The 20,095-nt window shown below is 38.6% G+C and overlaps 1 protein-coding gene across 7 annotated transcripts in view; it reads left to right on the top strand.

Annotated features, from left to right (window-relative positions):
* The window catches only part of FOXJ3 (forkhead box J3), a 125,320-nt gene that overhangs the window by 47,672 nt on the left and 57,553 nt on the right, over positions 1-20,095 (top strand). For all 7 annotated transcript variants that reach the window (XM_005204917.4, XM_059885181.1, XM_059885180.1 and 4 more), the window contains one exon: positions 11,931-12,005. In XM_005204917.4, the coding sequence (XP_005204974.1) occupies positions 11,931-12,005 (75 nt within the window). The remainder of the gene's footprint in view (positions 1-11,930; positions 12,006-20,095) is intronic.

Here is a 20,095-nt window from a genome sequence, read left to right on the forward strand (position 1 = left end):
TAGATTTACAGAAGAGTTACATAAGTAGTACAAAGCATTCCTGTATATCCTTCAGCCAGTTCCTCCATGGTAACACCTTATATAACTAACCATTAACAAAACTAAGAAATAATACTTTTGACTTAGCAGTACTGTTAGCTTCTAAGTACATTACAGACTTTATTCAGATTTCACCAATTTTTCCACTTATGTCTTTTTATGTTCCAGGATTCATTTCAGGATCTAATCTAGGATCCCACATTGCATTTTGTTGTCATTGTCATGTCTCCTTAGGCTTCTTCAATCTGTAACTGTTCCTCATCTTTTTTTGCCTATAATGATCTTGACACTTTTGAAGAATACTTGACACTTTTGAAAAGTACTTGTCTGGTATTTTGTAGAATGTTCCTTGGTTTGGATATGTCTTATATTTTCTTGATTAGATTGAGGGTAGTGCATTTTGGGGAGGGATAATACAGAAATGATGTGTCCTTTTCTGTATATCAGTCATATCGGGGTATCTTGACGTCAGTATATCTTATTACTGATAATGTTGACCTTGGTTCTTTGGTTAAGATGGTGTCTGTCAGGTTTCTCCACTACGAAGTTACTATTTATGACTTTGTAAATTGTGTTTTGGGGGAGATACTTTGGCATGCAAGTACCCTGTTTTTTCCTTAAAACTTTATTCATTTCAGCTTTCATTGGTAGATCATTACAGCAGTTTTTGTTTTTTAGCTGTGATTTTCTCTTTTCTTTTATTCCTCCCATATTAATTGGGATTCTTCTGTAAAAAAAAAACTTATCCCTACTTCCCCTTTTGTTTATTTATTCATTCATTCAATCATTATTTGTAATAGTTGGCACCCATGGATATTTATTTTTTGTATTGCTGTTATTTGTTCTTCAAATTGGTGCTGCTTTTGCCATTGGGAGCTCTTAACAAGTTGGCTCCTGTAACTGTTGATATATGGTTCAATTCTTTTGTTTACTTCTTAACTTTGTGACTCCACAAGATGTTCCAGGCTCATCTTATACCTTTCCTGTCCCAGCTCTAGAATCAGCTACCTTTTTAAGAAGTCCTACTTCCTCACCTAAGCTTTTTCAGGAACCTTCAGGGTAGTTACCTGCCTAACTTACGTTATACAATGGATAATTCAACTTTCTTTTGTATCTACACATGTTGCATTCATATTCTTATGTAGGAGTTATCCAGTTGTGTGCTTTGTGGAGGTGTGTGTATTTGTTTATGTGCATGTGGAAGAAGGGGGTTTACAGAGGTGCCATCAGCTGGTAGTTACACTTGCTTCTCTTAATCTTTCCTGTCTTAACATCTTTGTCTTTTTTGTTTAAATGTATTTATTAAAGGCATTTACTAAATTACTGTGTACCAATGATGTGCTCTGTACTGTGCCAGATAACCAAGTGCCTTATGGGAAGGGATTTTTTTTTTAATCTCTTCCTCTATTCCATGCCCCAGCATAGTACTTCTGTTTGCTGCTGCTGCTGCTACTAAGTCACTTCAGTCATGTCTGACTCTGTGTGACCCCATAGACGGCAGCCCACCAGGCTCCTCCGTCCCTGGGATTCTCTAGGCAAGAACACTGGAGTGGGTTGCCATTTCCTTCTCCAATGCATGAAAGTGAAAAGTGAAAGTAAAGTCGCTCAGTCGTGTCCAACCCAGAGCGACCCCATGGACTGCAGCCTTCCAGGCTCCTCCGTCCATGAGATTTTCCAGGCAGGAGTACTGGAGTGGGGTGCCATTGCCTTCTTCCATACTTCCATTTAGTAAGCCTTAATAAATGCAGTTTGAATGAAAGCCAGCATCCTGGTTCCAGCTTTCTTTCCTAGCTTTATCTTTTGTTAGTTCCCTCTCATATACTCTTTCTTCTTCTATCTAGTCCCACCTATTAGTTTTCCTAGATAAAGATATTTTGATTTCTTGCTTTTTTCTCTTACTTGTCCTTAGACTTTCTCGCCCTTTTTTCTGTTAGCTTTATTCTGTTTATTCTTTAAGCTCATATGTAACCTCTTTTCTCCATGTAGAAGTCATCTTTTGTGTTTCTATATGTTTTATTAATAACTCTATTACCAGGTGGAACCTGCGGCAAAGAACCCGCCTGCCAGTGCAAGAGATACAAGAGACGTGGGTTCGATCCCTGGGTTGGGAAGATCCCCTGGAAGAGGAAATGGCAACCCACTCCAGTATTCTTGCTTGGAAGAGAATGAATCCCATGGACAGAGGAGCCTTGCGGGCTGCAGTCCGTGGGGTCACAAAGAGCTGGACATGACTAAGAGACTTAGCACACAGCACTATTATAGAACTTAGAGTTTTTTGTTCAGAGATCTTATTTCATCTGAGTCCACCTGTGAGTGCCAGATTCGGTCTGTTGTATTTCTGGCTGCTGGCCAGACCAAGTTATGGTCTGAAACTGGTTTAGAAATAGTGATATTTTACCTGGAAGATACATGGTTTGAATGTAATGAAGGAGAAAAATGGGAATAGGTGGAGAAACAATGCTGCTTTTTAGAACTAAAGGATATGCCGAGGAGATTATCTGGTTCAGTTTTTTATATTAGGAAGCCATTTAGTATTTCCAGGGATTGCTATTTCATAATTATTCTTTTTTAAAAAGTTTTCTTCGACCCAATTTTAGGAGCCTAGAACTGGCCATAATTACTTTTAAGTTTTATTTTTGTAAACATAGAAATGTAATATTTTGAACATTTGAAATGGAGATACATGGAAAGTGATTTATCTTCTCCTTTGCCAAGGTCTTATCTCTCTTTTCATGTTTAAAAGTTCCCATTCATGGTCTTTAGATTTGTTTAACATTGCTTGTGCAATTTTCTGTTCACTATTTCTTCTTCAGGTATGGAGGAGATGGGTTAGGGAAGGTCATGTAGAATTTGTGAAATTAGCTTGTGTTGCATGAAATGAGAGTTGAATAAAGATCCTAAAGCAGTTGTCATCCATCTTTCCAGAAACATAGAGACAGTTAAAGTTACCCAAAGGAGAAAATGTTGCTGTGCTTGCTTAAAAGATTCAAATAGAATTTTAATATTTAGGTGAAGTGAAAGTCACTTAGTTGTGTCCGACTCTGCGACCCCATGGGCTGTACAGTCCCTGGAATTGTCCAGGCCAGAATACTGGAGTGGGTAGCCTTTCCCTTCTCCAGGGGATCTTCCCAACCTAGGGATCAAACCCAGGTCTCCCGCATTGCAGGCGGATTCTTTACCAGCTGAGCCACAAGGGAAGCCCCAAATTTAGGTGAACTCCCTTTCATTTTGTGCCAAGGCATTGAAGGGAGATTACATATTAAAAACAATCCTTTGAATAATCCATGACAGTTCAAAAAACTATATAAGTTTCTATAATTGAATGATTTTATAATCTGAACTAGAAGAAAAGGAATTTAGATTTTCGTGCTATCCACCTTACTGAAGAAAGCTAACCTGTTGTTGGAATTTAAGGTAGTAAAAGAAAAATATGAAAGAGTGGTATTGGTATGTGGGGTATATTCTACTTTTCTGAGTGAAGGAAAAAGAAATAAGAGTATATTATGTATTTGCTTATTGTAAAAAGAAATTTAGGAGTAATAAACTAGAAATACAGTAAATATAGGTATGTATAGAACTGAGGTAGAAGAGAGAGAGAATGGAATGAGATTGTGAGTGTACCTTTTTATATAGTTTTGAGTTTTAAAACATCTTAAGTGTTTCACACATTCAAAAACTATATGTAAGGAAATAAAAAAAGGTTTAAAAAAAATCTTAAAACTGAATAAAAGTAGTAATAGTTGTAACTCAGCTAGTAAATAATCTGCCTGCAATGCAGCAGACTGTGGTTCTATATCTGGGTTGGGAAGATACCCTGGTGAAAAGATAGGTTACCCACTCCAGTATTCTTGGGTTTCCCTGGTGGCTCAGACCATAAAGAATCTGCTTGCAGTTTGGGAGACCTGGGTTCGATCTCTGGGTTGGGAAGATCCCCTGGAGGAGAGCTTGGCAATGCACTCTAGTATTTTTGCCTAAAGATCCCCATGGACAGAGGAGCCTGGCAGGCTACAGTCCATGGGATTGCAAAGAGTCAGACACGACTGAGTGACTAAGCACACAGCACATATACACAGTTGTTGTTCAGTCGGTCTTCTGGATTCTCTCTAGACTGAGATGTTTGCTTATTTTCTTAAAATCCATTGTTCCTAGACTTTTGTGGTCATCTCTTCTTGATCCTTGACCTTGATTATTGTGTTCTGGTTTTTGTTGTTGTTGTTTAGTTGCTCACTTGTGTTCAACTCTGCAATCCCATGGACTGCAGCACGCCAGGCTTCCCTGTCCTTCCCTATCTCCTGAAGTTTGCTCAGACTCATCTGTTGAGTTGATGATGCTGTCCAACCATCTCATCCTTTCTCACTTCCTTCTCCTCCTGCCCTCAGTGTTTTCCAGCATCAGGGTCTTTTCTGATGAGTCAGCTCTTTGCATCAGATGGCCAAAATACTGGAACTTCTGCTTCAGTATCAGTCCTTCCAATGAATATTCAGGGTCAGTGTCCTTTGGGATTGAGTGGTTTGATCTCCTTGCAGTTCAAGGGACTCTCAAGAGTCTCCTCCAATTCTCCTTTTAATCCACAGTTCAAAAGCATCAATTCTTCAGTGCCCAGCTTTCTTTACAGTCCAACTTTCATATCCATACATGACTACTGGAAAAACCATAACTCTGACTAGATGGACCCATTTGTCAGCAAAGTAATGTCTCTGCTTTTTAATATGCTGTCTAGGTTGGTCATAGCTTTTCTTCCAAGGAGTAAGCGTCTTTTAATTTCATAGCTGCAGTCACCATCTGCAGTGATTGGGGAGCCCAAGAAAATAAAGTCTGTCACTGTTTCTATTGTTTCCCCATCTATTTGCCATAAAATGATGGAACCGGATTCCATGATCTTAGTTTTTTGCATGTTGACTTTTAAGCCAGCTTTTTCACTCTCCTCTTTCACTTTTATCAAGAGACTCTTTAATTCCTCTTTGCTTTCTGCCTTAAGGGGGTGTCATCTGCCTAACTGAGGTTATTGATATTTCTCCCGGCAATCTTGATTCCAGCTTGTGCTTCATCCAGCCTGGCATTTCTCATACAGTACCCTGCATATAAGTCAGATAAGTAGGGTGACAATAGACACCTTTCTCGTTTGTGACAGGATGACAATATACATACTCCTTTTCCAACTTGGAACCAGTCAATTGGAAGTGATCAAACAGGAGATGGCAAGATGTGAACATCGACGTTTTAGGAATCAGCGAACTAAAATGGACAGGAATGGGCAAATTTAATTCAGGTGACCATTGTATCTACTATTGTGGGCAAGAATCCCTTAGAAGAAATGGAGTAGCCCTCATAGTCAACAAAAGAGTCTGAAATGCAGTACTTGGGTGCAATCTCAAAAATGACAGAATGATCTCTGTTCGTTTCCAAGGCAAACCATTCAGTATCATGGTAATCCAAGTCTATGCCCAACCACTAATGCTGAAGAACCTGAAGTTGAACGGTTCTGAAGACCTAGAGGACCTTCTAGAACTAACACCCCCAAAAGATGTCCTTTTCATTATAGGGGACTGGAATGCAAAAGTAGGAAGTCAAGAAACACCTGGAGTAACAGGCAGGTTTGCCCTTGGAGCACAAAGTGAAGCAGGGCAAAGGCTAATAGAGTTTTGCCAAGAGAACGCACTGGTCATAACAGACACCCTCTTGCAACAACACAAGAGAAGACTCTACACATGAACATCACCAGATGGTCAATACCGAAATCAGATTGATTATAATCTTTGCAGCTGAAGATGGAGAAGCTATATACAGTCAACAGAAACAAGATTGGGAGCTGACTGTGGCTCAGATCATGAACTCCTTATTGGAAAATTCAGACTTAAATGAAGAAAGTAGAGAAAACCACTAGCCCATTCACTTAGAACCTAAATTAAATCTCTTACGATTATACAGTGGAAGTGACAAACAGATTCAAGGGATTAGATCTGATGGACAGAGTGTCTGAAGAACTATGGACAGAGGTTAAAGACATTGTACAGGAGGCAGTGATCAAGACCATCCCCATGAAAAAGAAGTGCAAAAAGGCAAAATGGTTGTCTGAGGACGTCTTACAAATAGTTGAGAAAAGAAGAGAAGGTAAAGGCAAAGGAGAAAAGGAAAGATATAAGCATCTGAATGCAGAATTCCAAAGAATAGCAAGGAGAGATAAGAAAGCCTTCCTCAGTAATCAGTGTGCGTCGTAGGATAGAACAAATGACTACAGGTATTCGTATTTTGGGAGTCCCAGCTCTCACCGTGGGAGAAGAGAAATATATGTGGGAACATGGTGATTGATGGAATTAGAGATGCCAGATTAAACTCAAGTTGAAAATAAAAATCAGTAAGAGTGCTTTTAAAATTCAGATTTCTGGGTCACAAGTCCAGAGATTTTAAATTAGTCATCTTAGAGCCTAGTAATCTGCATTAATATTCATCTCAACTGATTCTAGGGTAAGTAGGCTGTACTTTTGAGAAGCTGCCTTTGAAGATGTGGTTTCCAAGGACAAGCAGTTTGCCTTTAACAGTTATTTTAGTTCAGTTCAGTCGCTCAGTTGTGTCCGACTCTTTGCAGCTTCATGGACTGCAGCATGCCAGGCTTCCCTGTCCGTTACCAACTCCTGGAGGATGATGCCATCCAACTATCTCATCTTCTGTCATCCCCTTCTCCCTTCAGTCTTTCTGAGCATCAGGGTCTTTTCCAATGAGTCGGCTCTTCACATCAGGTGGCCAAAGTATTGGAGCTTCAGTTTCAGCATCAGTCCTTCCAGTGAATATTCTGGTTTGATTTTCTTTAGGGTTGACTGGTTTGATCTGCTTGCTGTCCAAAGAACTCTCAAGAGTCTTCTCCAGCACTCCAGTTCAAAAGCATCAGTGCTTAAGTGCTCAGGTTTCTGTGGTCTAACTCTCACATCCATACATGACTACTGGAAAAAAAATCCATCAGTTATTTAACCTGGGCCATTTTTCTCCACCTTTAACTTGGCCATCCTGATTATGTCTGCCTCTACTCTTTGAGCTTTTTTCCTTAGGGTTGTTAGATGTAGTGTGTGTCCAAGTTGTGAGGTCTGAAGTAATCTCTTTTCTCTGTTGTGTACTGTAAATACATGTCATGGCTCTCATAGCTCTCTGGGTGTTTTTATTTTCTGAATATGCTCTTGGTATTTTTCCAGAAGATTCATGATTACCATATGAAAAGCATTATATTCCATTTTCTGAATTGGTAGAAAAGATCCTTACTTAGGAGGAAGAGCATTAAACAATCATTGCGTAATGTGAAATGTACATTTTGCCTGACCTAATCATCTATGAAAGTCAGAAAAGATTTCCTTAAGGAACTAACATTTAAACTAAGAATGAATTGGAGATTGAGTAGACTCAGGTGAAGGGAGTGAAGGAAGGCTGGAGGCCGTAACTTTTGCAGGAGACGGAAAGCCTACAGGTGAGAGAGAACATTGGAGAGGATGAGGGTAGAGTACAGACAGTATAGACTTACAGATAGCAGGTTAGGGTGAGGTCATGAAGATGCTTGTGGAGGCTTTAGGATTTTAGATTTTATCCTAAGTGCAATGAGAATTTACTGAAAGATTTTAATTGAAGCGGTAAAGTCAGATTTGCCTTGTGAGGAGGTAACTGCCTGCTGGGTGGAGAATACTGGAGAGGGGTAAAGAGAGGACTGCAAGGAGATCCAACCAGTCCATTCTGAAGATCAGCCCTGGGATTTCTTTGGAGGGAATGATGCTAAAGCTGAAACTCCAGTACTTTGGCCACCTCATGTGAAGAGTTGACTCATTAGAAAAGACTCTGATGCTGGGAGGGTTTGGGGGCAGGAGGAGAAGGGGACGACAGAGGATGAGATGGCTGGGTGGCATCACTGACTCAATGGATGTGAGTCTGAGTGAACTCCGGGAGTTGGTGATTGACAGGGAGGCCTGGCGTGCTGTGATTCATGGGGTCGCAAAGAGTCGGACACGACTGAGTGACTGAACTGAACTGAAGTGAAAGAGAGGAACGAAGCTATTGTACTAGTTTTTGGTGTGACTGGTGTCCTAGACTGAGATGGTAACAGAAGAGATGGAATAAAGAAGGTAAATTGAAGGCAGACTTAAAAAATTTGGTGATGGATTTGTTTTAGATGGTAAGGAGGAGGGAGGAGTTAAGGAGGCTTGACAGGTGTCTGATTGGAGCAGTTATATGAATAAGCAGAGAAGAGGAAACTAAAGGAAGACCACATTGGAAATAAAGATTGAGTTTAGTTTTAAACATGTTGGGTTGGAGTTTCTGGCGATGTCTAGTAGATTGTTGAAAATTTATGTTAATTTAGGAGAAAGGTCTGTAACAGATGTTATTGAAGCCATGGCTGTGGATGAGATTGCCTACACAGCAAATGTAGAAATGAAAAAAGAACAGTGGTAGAATCTGGAAGATTTCCAGCTTTTAAGCTTTTTATAGAGGCGGAAGACCCAAGTAGAGATGTGTTCTTACAAAGCCATTTAGAAAACATGACCATTTTGATTTCATCTTGATTTTTTTTTTCCATCTTGAAGTTTTTAGATGGGTAGTTTTTCAGATTAGTTCTTTCTTTCCTTTGTCTTCTTTTGGATTTGGACTGAGTACTTTTTGTGATTTCATTTTATCTTCACTATTATTTTATTAGTTATATCTCTTCCTAAATTTTGTTTTGGGAAGTAATTATTCTAGAACTTACCACCCATATATTTAACTTATCACACTCTACCTTCATTATACTATTTTCTATATGGAGTGAGAACTTTATAAACCTTATACAGTTGATCCTTGAATAGCCCAGGCAGTGCAGGCTGACTCCTCCACAATCGAATGTATAATTTTACAGTTGGTTCTCCATATCTGTGGTTCCACGTCTGCACATTCAACCAACCTTGGATTGTACAGTACTGTAGCGTATTGTGGTGGTGGTTTAGTCACCAAGACATGTCTAACTCTTGCAACTCCATAATTGTGGCTCGCCAGGCTCCTCTGTCCATGTATTTCTCAGGCAAGAATACTCAAGTGGATTGCCATTTTCTTCTTCAGGGGATCTTTCTGACCCAGGGATCAAACCCATGTCTCCTGCATTGCAGGCGGATTCTTTACTTCTGAGCCATCAGGAAAGCCCACTATAGTATGTATTTATTGGAAAAAAGTATGTTTAGTGGACCGGTATAATTCAAACCCATATTGTTCAAGGATCTGCTGTACTTCTGATTCCCCTGAGCCAGCCTTTATGTTGTTACCATGTTTTCCTTTTACATGTTATAAACCTCATAATAAGCTGTTATATTTGCTTTAGACAGTCATCTTTTAAAGGCATTACAAATAAGAAAAAGTGATTTTTGAAAATTTGCCTTCATTTTCACGGTTTCTGGAACTCTTCATTTCTTCTTGTAGTTTCAGGTTTCCATTTGGTATCATACTTCTGCCTGAAGAACTTCCATCTAACATTGCCAGCCAACTGGTGGTACAAAAAGTGAATTTTTTCAGCTTTTGTGTCTTGCAGAGTCTTTATTTTGCCTTCATTTTTGAGAGATATTTTCACTGCATATAGAATTGACTTTTTCTTTTATTATTTTAAAGATGTCGCTTTTTTGTCTTCTAACTTGCACAGTTTTTTGAGACATCTGCTATAATTCTGATGTTTATTTCTCGGTACATAATCTTTTTTTTTTTTTTTCTCTTGCTTCCTTCAAAATGTTCACTTCATTTTGAATTTCAGCATTTGGGCTATAATGAATATAGGTGTGTGGATTTTTAATTCCTTCTGCTTGATGTTCTCTGAGATTCTTGCATCTGTGATGTGTCCTGCATTATTTTTGGAGGACTCTTGACTGTTACTTCTTCAAATTTTTCTCTGCCCCATTCCATTTCATTTCTTCTTCTGAGACCCTAATTACATGTATTGTTAAACAACTCTTGGATGACTTTTTTTGGATTTGTGCATGTGTACATGCCCGCATGCATATGTGTTAGTCTGGATAATTTCTACTGATCTAGCCTCAAGATATCTGAGCCTTTCCCTGGTTCTGTCCCATCTACTGATGAATCATCTAGGGAATTTTTTATCTTTGACCATGGTTTTTTGAAACATAATCATGTTACATTTGACCCTTTCTTATAGTTTACGCATCTCTGTTGAAATTCCCCATCTTTTGATGCAGTTGTGCACTTTTTCTGCTTGTTGCTTGAACATATAGTTTTCTAAAAGTGCTTGTCTGATATTTCTGACATCTGTGTCATTTCTCAGTGGGGTTTTTCTGATTACTTTATCTTTTGATAGTGGGTTTTTTTTCCCCCTTCTTTTCCATGTCTCTTGCAACTTTTGACAGTTTTAGCTACATGTGTAGAAGAATGGTTGAGATAGAGGTAAATAGTATTTATAACTGTAAATGGACAGTCATCTTTTTTCACAGGCCATTTGTGTCTGGGTTGAATTACTCTTACCAGAAGTTGAGCTGGATTTGAGTTTCGTTGTTGGTACGTTTACCTTTAGTATGCCACAGACTTTACGTTCTTCCACAGTAGACTCCTGTTACCTTGTGCTTGGAGACAGGCTTGGGTATTGTAGAGTTTTCTCAGTGTTCCTGCTTTCTCTTTAGGTTTTAGTTGTCTCTGCCCACCTTGCTGCATATGGGGGGCTCCATGCTTCTGCCCCTCCTCTGTCAGTAGATTATTACTTCTCATTCCTGCCAGGCTTGTGCTAGGGTCTAGTGGTTTTGTGTTCTTTTTTTTTCGGTCTTGATCCAGACTTAGTCTTACTCAGGCCCTTGGACCTGTGGGGGAGGGGTGTCCTTTTTCAGTGTTTTTTTGCCCCCTCAGCCAGATCAGTTATCCTTGTTTATCCAGTTAAATTTGAGTGGGAGTTTTGTGCCCCTTTCCAAGCTATAGTCAACCTCCAGCTCAGTGTGGTATATTGGAGTAGAGTCCTGGCCCCAGGGCAGTTTCTGACACTTGTCCCATTGTTGTTGCTGTTACTGTTCAGTCTGTCAGTCATGTCCGACTCTGCAAACTCAAGGACTGCAGTATGCCAGGCTTCCCTGTTCTGCACTGTCTTCTGGAAATTTTGGAGCATTTAATTAAGAAGAAATGGCCTGTAGGTATTTTCTTTAATAATTGAGGCATAGTCCTGTTTATTCATGAAAGATTACCTGTTTCACAGCTTCTTCAGGTCTCTGTGTTTTCCTTCTGTCCAAGTTGGTTTTCCTTTCCTGCTGTCATTGAGGAACCTGCATGTTCTTGCTGACTTCTGTAGCCCATGTCTTCCCATGTGGTTTTCTTTCTTACATATCGTAGTGAGAACCTAGTTGGTTTTTATGTGCTGCTCTTGTAATGGAGCACATAAACTTTTTAAACTCATTAAAAAGTGGTAATATATGTGCCTTGTGGATCATTTGAACATGATAGAAAAGTGAAAGGAAGAAAATAATCTTCACTTATAATTCCGTGTAGAATAACTCCTAGCATTTTGCATTCTGCCTTGTTTCTAAGAATAAATAAATTAGCTAATAAATATATACCACAATTAAAATCACAATATGCATATAATTTTTTATTTGGTGTTTAACATTGATCATAGACATCTTCTTGCATCATTAAAAGATCTTACTAAACATTTAAAAAGGGACATTTACTCCCTGTTTGGAGTTTTGTAAGATTCACTGGAACTATCTTTTCCAATAACTATTTCCCTTTGCAGCATTCATAATTTGAAAATCAGATTTAAATTTGAAGCTCATTTAAAAAGCTTATTCCATTTGTAATGATATGTCAGCATATAGAGATATTTAGGTTGCTGATTCTGTTTTTAAAGGGGGTTTTGGTTTTTGGATTCCAATGACCCTATAGCTTTTCTTTTTTAATTTCAGAATTCCATCCGACATAATCTGTCACTGAACAAATGTTTCCTTAAAGTGCCTCGATCCAAGGATGACCCTGGAAAGGTAGGATTCATTTTCTTAAAATAATTGGATTCCTCATTGTATCTGTTGGCATGTTTGAATCTGAGTTATACCTATTATATAAAGAAAAAGAATTGGGATTAAAGCTTCAGGACCTTGTCTAGTTCATTGATAAGAAACCTTTGTGAAATAGCAAGTCCTCCGTTACCCTATACTCCCTATTCTACTTCACCTCGCCTTACCCTATTTTAGTTTGTATGCTTCAAGGAAAACAGCAGACAGGAAGAGATTTCTTTTCAAGCAGTAAGAAGCTAGCTAGCTACTGAAGAGTTGGTCTTCTGTTCCAGGTTGCTGTTTCTAATCTAGTTTTTGTTTGGTTATTTTTTTAAGTGTTATGTATTAAATTAAACATGACTTTTGAATTTTAGAACCACAATTTATTGTTGCATATAAGAAGTGAATCTGGGTCAAGGGGGAAAGGAGTGAATCTATATGTAATTGACTAGTGGAAGTAATTCTTACCCTGAAGTAAAATTTTTCTCTGTTTTATCCTTGTTTTCTTGGTTCTCATTTTTTCCTCTTCATTCCATTTATCTTCTGCCATTGTTGCATTTTTAATATTTTATCTGCAGAAACTTCCTTTTTTTGAGTTTCAAACTGTATCAACTGAATTGTAGCCTGAACTTGGTACTAGTTGTTTGGTTTCTGAAGCTCAGAGTACTTGCTTGCACCATTTTTCGTTGTCATGATAAATTGATAGATTAGGACTTTTGAGATAGTCTATCTTTTGGAAACCACACATTCTTTTTCTGTTGGTTAGACTCTTTGTCACCTTCTTCAGGCTACTGTCACTGAAAGAATTTTTCTAAAATGTAAGCCTGATCATGATATCACCCTGTTTAAAAGCACTCTCCAGTGTCCTGGAGGTGTTTCTTACATCCTTTACTATCTTTTCCTTATCTTCCTTTCTAGCTATGATTTCACCTTACTCAATATCCATTGTGAGGAACTACTTGAAGTTTTCCATACATACCTTTCATATAGTTTTCTCCTATTGCACAAACTCCCTCAACTTGTCTTCATACTCGTCTTTTAAGATTGAGCTGCAACATTACCCTGTGAAGTTTTTTTGTTTTCACGTACTTCAATTGAGTTTGTTGTTCCATCTTTTGAGTTCCTGTTACTTTGTCATCACTATAGTAGCTTCTAACTGATATCTCTATCCTATGCTATGCTATGCTAAGTCACTTCAGTCGTGTCCGACTCTGTGTGACCCCATAGACAGCAGCCCACCAGGCTCCCCCGTCCCTGGGATTCTCCAGGCAAGAACACTGGAGTGGGTTGCCATTTCCTTCTCCAATACATGAAAGTGAAAGTGAAGTCATTCAGTCGTGTCCGACTCTCAGCTACCCCATGGACTGCAGCCTACCAGGCTCCTCCGTCCATGGGATTTTCCAGGCAAGACTACTGGAGTAGGGTGCCATTGCCTTCTCCGTTCTCTATCCTAGGGCTTACTATCTTCAGTATATAGTAGCCAGCCATCTTTCAAAAATGGCCATATGGTCTATGTTTAAAAATCTTCATTGGTTTATTTACTGCCTTTAGGTTAAAGTCTAAATGTGAAGAGGATGGGGATAGTTTGTATATAGTTCAGTTTTTTAGCCCCAGTTGCTTGCACAGTGACTGGTGGCACTGAGGAGACACTCCTGTTGAATGAATGAATATAAAGCTGACCCTGAACAATGCATGGGTTAGAGGCATTGACCCTCTGCCAAGTATAATTTGTAGTTAGCCCTTGGTATACATGGTTTCTGTGAATCCACAGTTCCACATCTCCCAGATTCAACCAACTGCAATTATGTAATATTGTATTTAATATTGAAAAATGTGTGTATAAGTGGACCCGTTCGGTTCAAACCTGTGTTGTTAACTGTATTGTATCCTCTGTTAGACTGTTGACTTCTTGAGGTTAGGACATGGAGAGTTATTCATCTCAACTGTAAAGCAGGCACTCTTAAATAATGTTTTATGGCATCTTCTATGATCTGCCCCATCAAGTTGATTCTCAATAAGATTGAATAAATTATTGTAATAGTCTTGTTTGACACAGTTTACTATTTGTGTTCATAACTCTCTAAGGTTGTGAATAAGAATTGGTAAAATTTTTCTTAGCTTTAAAGCAGGCTTATTATAAAAGAAGAGGAATTGTAATTTATATTTGCTTTATTACAATTTCTGATGAGTAATGAGGGTATATGAATCTGACTAAAAGTCTTCTTAATAGAGTTTCAAGATTATCTGTGTTATTAGAGTTCTATGAAGCTAGTAATTGCAATCAGATTTAATTTTTAAATGATATTTAAATCATTAAAAATAAAAAACCAACACCCATGAAGCTTAACTATATCATGTACTAAATTTTAACCAGTTGGAGATTTGTTTAGTAAATCTTGTGCTGTCAGCTTTTCTTTTGTGCAGAACTTAAAAGCTTTTCTCCACTTTTAATTAAATAATATCATGGGGGTATGGCAGGTGATTAAGTAATACTACATTATTCTTTGCAACTGTTCTTTTTGAATCAGGATTGTCTTACTATTATGCAGCCAAAACAGTACAGAAATTGAATCCTGGTAGGTTAATAAAGTAGAAGGCAATGGCACCCGACTCCAGTACTCTTGCCTGGAAAATCCCATGGATGGAGGAGCCTGGTAGGCTGTAGTCTTTGGGGTCGATAAGAGTCAGACACGACTGAGCGACTTCCCTTTCACTTTTCACTTTCATGCATTGGAGAAGGAAATGGCAACCCACTCCAGTGTTCTTGCCTGGAGAGTCCCAGGGACGGGGGAGCCTGATGGGCTGCCGTCTATGGGGTCGCACAGAGTCGGACACGACTGAAGCGACTTAGCAGCAGCAGGTTAATAAAAGCTTTTAACTTTTAGCAGTAGTCTTTTTAAAGTTTTGTTTTTATCAAATACATCATTTGGAGAAGGAAATGGCAACTCACTCCAGTTTTTTGCCTGGAGAATCCCATGGACAGAGGAACCTGGCAAGCTACAGTCCATGGGGTTGCAAAGAGTAGGACACGATTGAGCAGCTAACACACACAAATACATCATTGTTCTTATTGATTTTAGTCATTGTAGTAAAATATACATTTGATATGATAAATATCATACATTTGATAGTGTATTTATACTAATAGTCATTTTTATTTTCAGTCTCAAGGTGAGATTTAAATACCAGTTCTTAATTGATTTCGGTCAGAAGTAAATGTAAATCTCATAAAGTAGATTTATATGAATAAAATCATTTTGGTTTTTAATATCAAAATAAGATTTTTTTTTAAAATAAGTTCTGTTGCTTAAAACAGTTTGGAAAACGTTAAATTTAGCCCATTTTATAGATGAGGAACTAAGGTCCATAAATGAGGAATGACTCACTCAAGTTCAGTGTGGAATTAGAACCCAGGTGTATTGGCTAGACTTACTTGCAAGTCACAGGAACCTATTACAGACTAACTTAAGGGAGAATATATCTGCAGGAGGGACTGAAATGGGAGCCAGATTCTTCAGTTGTATCACTGGGGATGTCTCTTTATATCTGTTAGTTCTACTAGCTTCTCTCATGGCTTCATTTTTAGCCAGATTTGTGGCAGAGATGGCCGTCAGCAGCTTCTGGCACATATTCACTTAGTTCAGTAACCCTTAGCAGTGTTTGGTGCCCACCCCACCAAATCCCTGGAGTACAGCAAACATCTTAGAATGAATGCCCAACAAGGAGACTACAATTGGTTTCTTGGTTCCTACTACTGGTGCCTTTTCCATTCTACCAGTCAGTCTTCCTTGAAAGGGAAGCCAAAATGTTAGTTAAGTTTTGGTACTTATGAATTGTTTTTTTTTCTTTTTGTATTACAGTGTTTCCTGGCATTTGAGGAGCTTTTCCAAAACCACCCTCACCACAGTGGGAGAAAACCATTGAGCCAAGGTGGGGTGGGAGTAGTTTTTGGTCTTGGGTAATGGGTGTATTTTAACCCCTTAGGATTTGCAGGCTTCTGCCATGATCCAGATGGGTCCAAAGAGGTTGAGTTAGAAGTAGCTCATACAGCTTTTTTCCCATAATTCTGTGGTATATAACTCTGTTCAGTGTATCCACCAGAGAGGTGTAGTGACCAACTTAAACTTGAGAAGTTCTTGTTGAATTACAGGTGCTTTTATATGACTACTTATTACTGACTCAATCCTTATTTTCTAGTAATTTTTGTCATAAAAGCCCTTAATATTTGATACTCTCCCAATATACCCTAATGGTCTGAAATCCATTTTTCTTAGTTCCCTGAAACTAAATGCAAACAGCTACTTTATTGCTCTCTTTAAAAAGAAGATCAAAATGAAATTGTATTTTGCACTCATAACTCTGCTGCCTTTTTTGGGACAGATTTGTTTCCTTTCCCCTGATAACAGCCCTGTTTCTGCATCCTGTAATCTGTCTGTCTCCTTTTTTTTTTTTTTATTCCTGTCTTTTATCTCCTCGCTTACCATTAGCTTTGTATTTTTGTCTGTTTTTTAATCTAATTTTTGCCAAAAGTCTTCTCATTCTGCAGTTCACACATGCCTCTTTATTTTAGAAATAAGTATTTTTGCTCATATTATGAAAAGACAAATTCTATCAGCTAAATTTTGTTTTAAAAAAATAGAGTTCTCTTTTTTTGCTTTCCAGCTTAATCTTTTCTCAACCTTGTTTATTCTTCTCTAAGTCAGGAAAATGATACTTTGACTTTAAAGGAGATAAAAGATTATAAAAGGTAGTTTCAGCAATTGTATAATTAATAGCAGGAGTGAGCTCTGGAGAAATTAGATGATAATTAAGACCCCATGAAGGCCACCTGCCTGGCGTGGGAGAGAGAACTGCAATGAATTCATTGTAAGAAGAGTTCTTTGTTTTTTGGTTGGTTTTTCTTACCTGGATTGGGGAGGTTGTAAAATGCTCAACGGCTGTGGAGATTGGGGATCTCCTGATTTGTAAAGAAACAGCAAACTTACTACTAGAGGGTTAATTTTTAAAAGCTCTGAGATAGTGATTATTTTCTACTCCTATCCTCTGTCGTAGTATAGGAGACCATAACATAGTTGACAGATTGCTTTTGTTCAAAGTGTATTCTTTTTTTGGTCCATGTTAGTACTGTATTGTATTTATTTGTAAATTGTCTCTTATTTATTGGAATTCTGTTTGGGTCATTTCATTTGTAAAGCATTGTAGAAAAACTGGAAAGGTTTGAGAAAACATAAGATACAGCATTGAGTGATAAACAGTGTTGCGAGAATTATAGATATGTACCTTGAAGAAGGAAGATAGTGTAATTTTAATACTAGCCTTAAAATAGATGCATGATTTTTGTGAGGAAGAAGTTGACCTCTTATCTGTGTCTTTGACTAAAACCAAACACGAAGTGGAATTTAAAGATAGGCAAAAGTTTTCTTGGACAAAAATAAGGACGTTACGTTTATTGGGGTGAAAAAAAAAAACCCAGGGTTCCCAAGGGAGGCTTTAGAGTTTGCCACTTTTAAAGTACCTCAAGGAGAGAAGAAATTAGCAACTTTCGTAGTAGCTTTAACTCATGATAGGTAAGAACACCAGTTGAAGACTGAGAAGAGGACTTGATCAGGTTTAGCTGAGGGACCCATCAGAACACAGCTGAGATAGAATGAGTAATTAAGGGAGCTAATGTAAGTACTAACATGAAGTCAGGAATGAAGAAAATGCGTTGGTACCAAGGGTGCATGTTAAGACAAGAGTGGATTATGAATGTGAGACAGTCCCTTAGACAAACCAAGGTTAGAAAGCCCAGAGTAAGCGTTAAGAGGGGCATTCAGAGAGGGTTTGAAAGATTGGGATAGATAGGAGGTGAGGGTCTGATTCAGAGAGATAGCACTGCAGAAACAGAAAGAAGTACTGGCATACAACGCTGACAAGACACGATTAGTCAAAGCAGTTTAGTTAAGAACTGTGTTTTATTTGCACATAACAGTATTCTCTATTCTCTTCTTAGGAGCAGTATATATAACATTTTGTTGGTGGTGGTCTCCTTTCCATATCTACTTTTTTAAAAAATAATTTTTTGCCCTCAGATTAATTTTTTAATTGCCCCTTGGTAGTCAGCACTGCCTTGTCCCCCACCCCAAGCCCTGGCAACCAACCACTGATCTATTTTCTGTTCTTATAATTTTGCTTTTTCCAGAAATTCAAATAAGTGGGACTCATTCAGTAGGAGGCCTTTTGAGTCTAGCTTCTTTTACTTAGCATAATGCATTCGAGATTGATCTTTGTTGTTTGGAGTATCAGCAGTTCCATTTTGTTTCATATAGCCAGTCTTATGGATTTGCCACAATTCAATCACCATTTGAAGAACATCTGGGTTATTGCCAGTCATAAGTTCATTTGAACGTGAAGTTTTCTTTTAGACTTAGAACAGTAATTAACTTGATAAATCTAAGACACAAGACAGTGTTGAATTTAACCTGAACTAGTAACGTATATGTAATAGTTATTATATGTGAGTCACTCAGTTCAGTTCAGTTGCTCAGTCGTGTTCAACTCTTTGTGACCCCATGGACTGCAGCACGCCAGGCTTCCTTGCCCATCACCAACTCCCGGAGTTTACTCAAACTCATGTCCATTGAGTCAGTGATGCCATCCAACCATCTCATTCTCTGTCGTCCCCTTCTCCTCCTGCCTTCAGTCTTTCCCAGCATCAGGGTCTTTGCAAATGAGTCAGCTCTTCACATCAGGTGGCTAAAATATTGGAGTATCAGCTTTAGCATCAGTCCTTCAGGACTGATTTCCTTTAGGAAGGACTGGTTGGATCTCCTTGCAGTTCAGGGGACTCCCAAGAGTCTTCTCCAGCACCACAGTTTAAAAGCATCAATTCTTCAGCACTCAGCTTTCTTTATAGTCTTAACTCTCATATCCATACATGACTACTGGAAAAACCATAGCATTCACTAGACGGACGTTTGTTGGCAAAGTAATGTCTTGACTTTTTAATATGCTTTCTAGGTTGGTCATAACATTTCTTCCAAGGAGTAAGCGTCTTTTTATTTCATGGCTGCGGTCACGATCTGCAGTGATTCTGGAGGCCCCCCCCCCAAAATGTCTGCCACTGTTTCCCCATCTATTTGCCATGAAGTGATGGGACCAGATGCTGTGATCTTAGTTTTCTAAATGTTGAGCTTTAAGCCAACTTTTTCACTCTCCTCTTTCACTTTTGTCAAGAGGCTCTTTAGTTCTTCTTCACTTTGTGTCATAAGAGTGTTGTCATCTGCATATCTGAGGGTATTGATATTTCTCTCACATGACCTTCTAAATTTTGTATAAATATACCTCATTTTATTGTGCTTTAAAGATATTGCATTTTAAAGAAATTGACGTTTGTGTCAACCCTGTATCAAGCAGGTTTATTTGGCACCATTTTTCCAGCAGCATATGCTCACTTCATGTCTCTGTGTCACATTTTGGTAATTGTTGCAGTATTTCAAACTTATTTTTATTACTTTATTTGTGATGGTGATTTGTGATTGGTGATCTTTGATGTTACTATTGTGATTGTTTTGGGGTACTAGGAACCACATTCACATAAGACCACAAACTTAATTGATAAATGTTGTTTGTATTCTGTTAAACTTACTGGACTTTCCTCCAATTTTCATTTCTCTTCTTCTCCTTGAGCACCCCTATTCCCTGAGACACCAATATTGAAATTAGGCCAACTGATAACTCTGCAGTGGCTCCCAGGTGTTCACGTGAAAGGAAGAGTTGCATGTCTGTCACTTTAAATCAAAAACTAAAAATGGGCTTCCTTGGTGGCTCAGTGATAAAGAATCCTCCTGCCAGTGCAGGAGACATGGGTTCAATCCCTGGTCCAGGAAGATCCCACATGCCATGGAGCAGCTAAGACCTTTGTACCACAACTTTTGAGCCTGTGCTCTGGAGCCTGGAAACTGCAGCTACTGAGCCCTCGTGCTACAAGCACTGAAGCCTGTGCGCCCTAGAGCCTGTGGTCAGCTACAAGAGAAGCCGCTGCAGTGAGAAGCCCATGTACAGCAGCTAGAGAGTAGTCCCCACTTGCTGCAGCTAGA

Source organism: Bos taurus, chromosome 3 (genome assembly GCF_002263795.3).
Source record: "Bos taurus isolate L1 Dominette 01449 registration number 42190680 breed Hereford chromosome 3, ARS-UCD2.0, whole genome shotgun sequence".
NCBI classification, from domain to species: Eukaryota; Metazoa; Chordata; class Mammalia; order Artiodactyla; family Bovidae; genus Bos; species Bos taurus.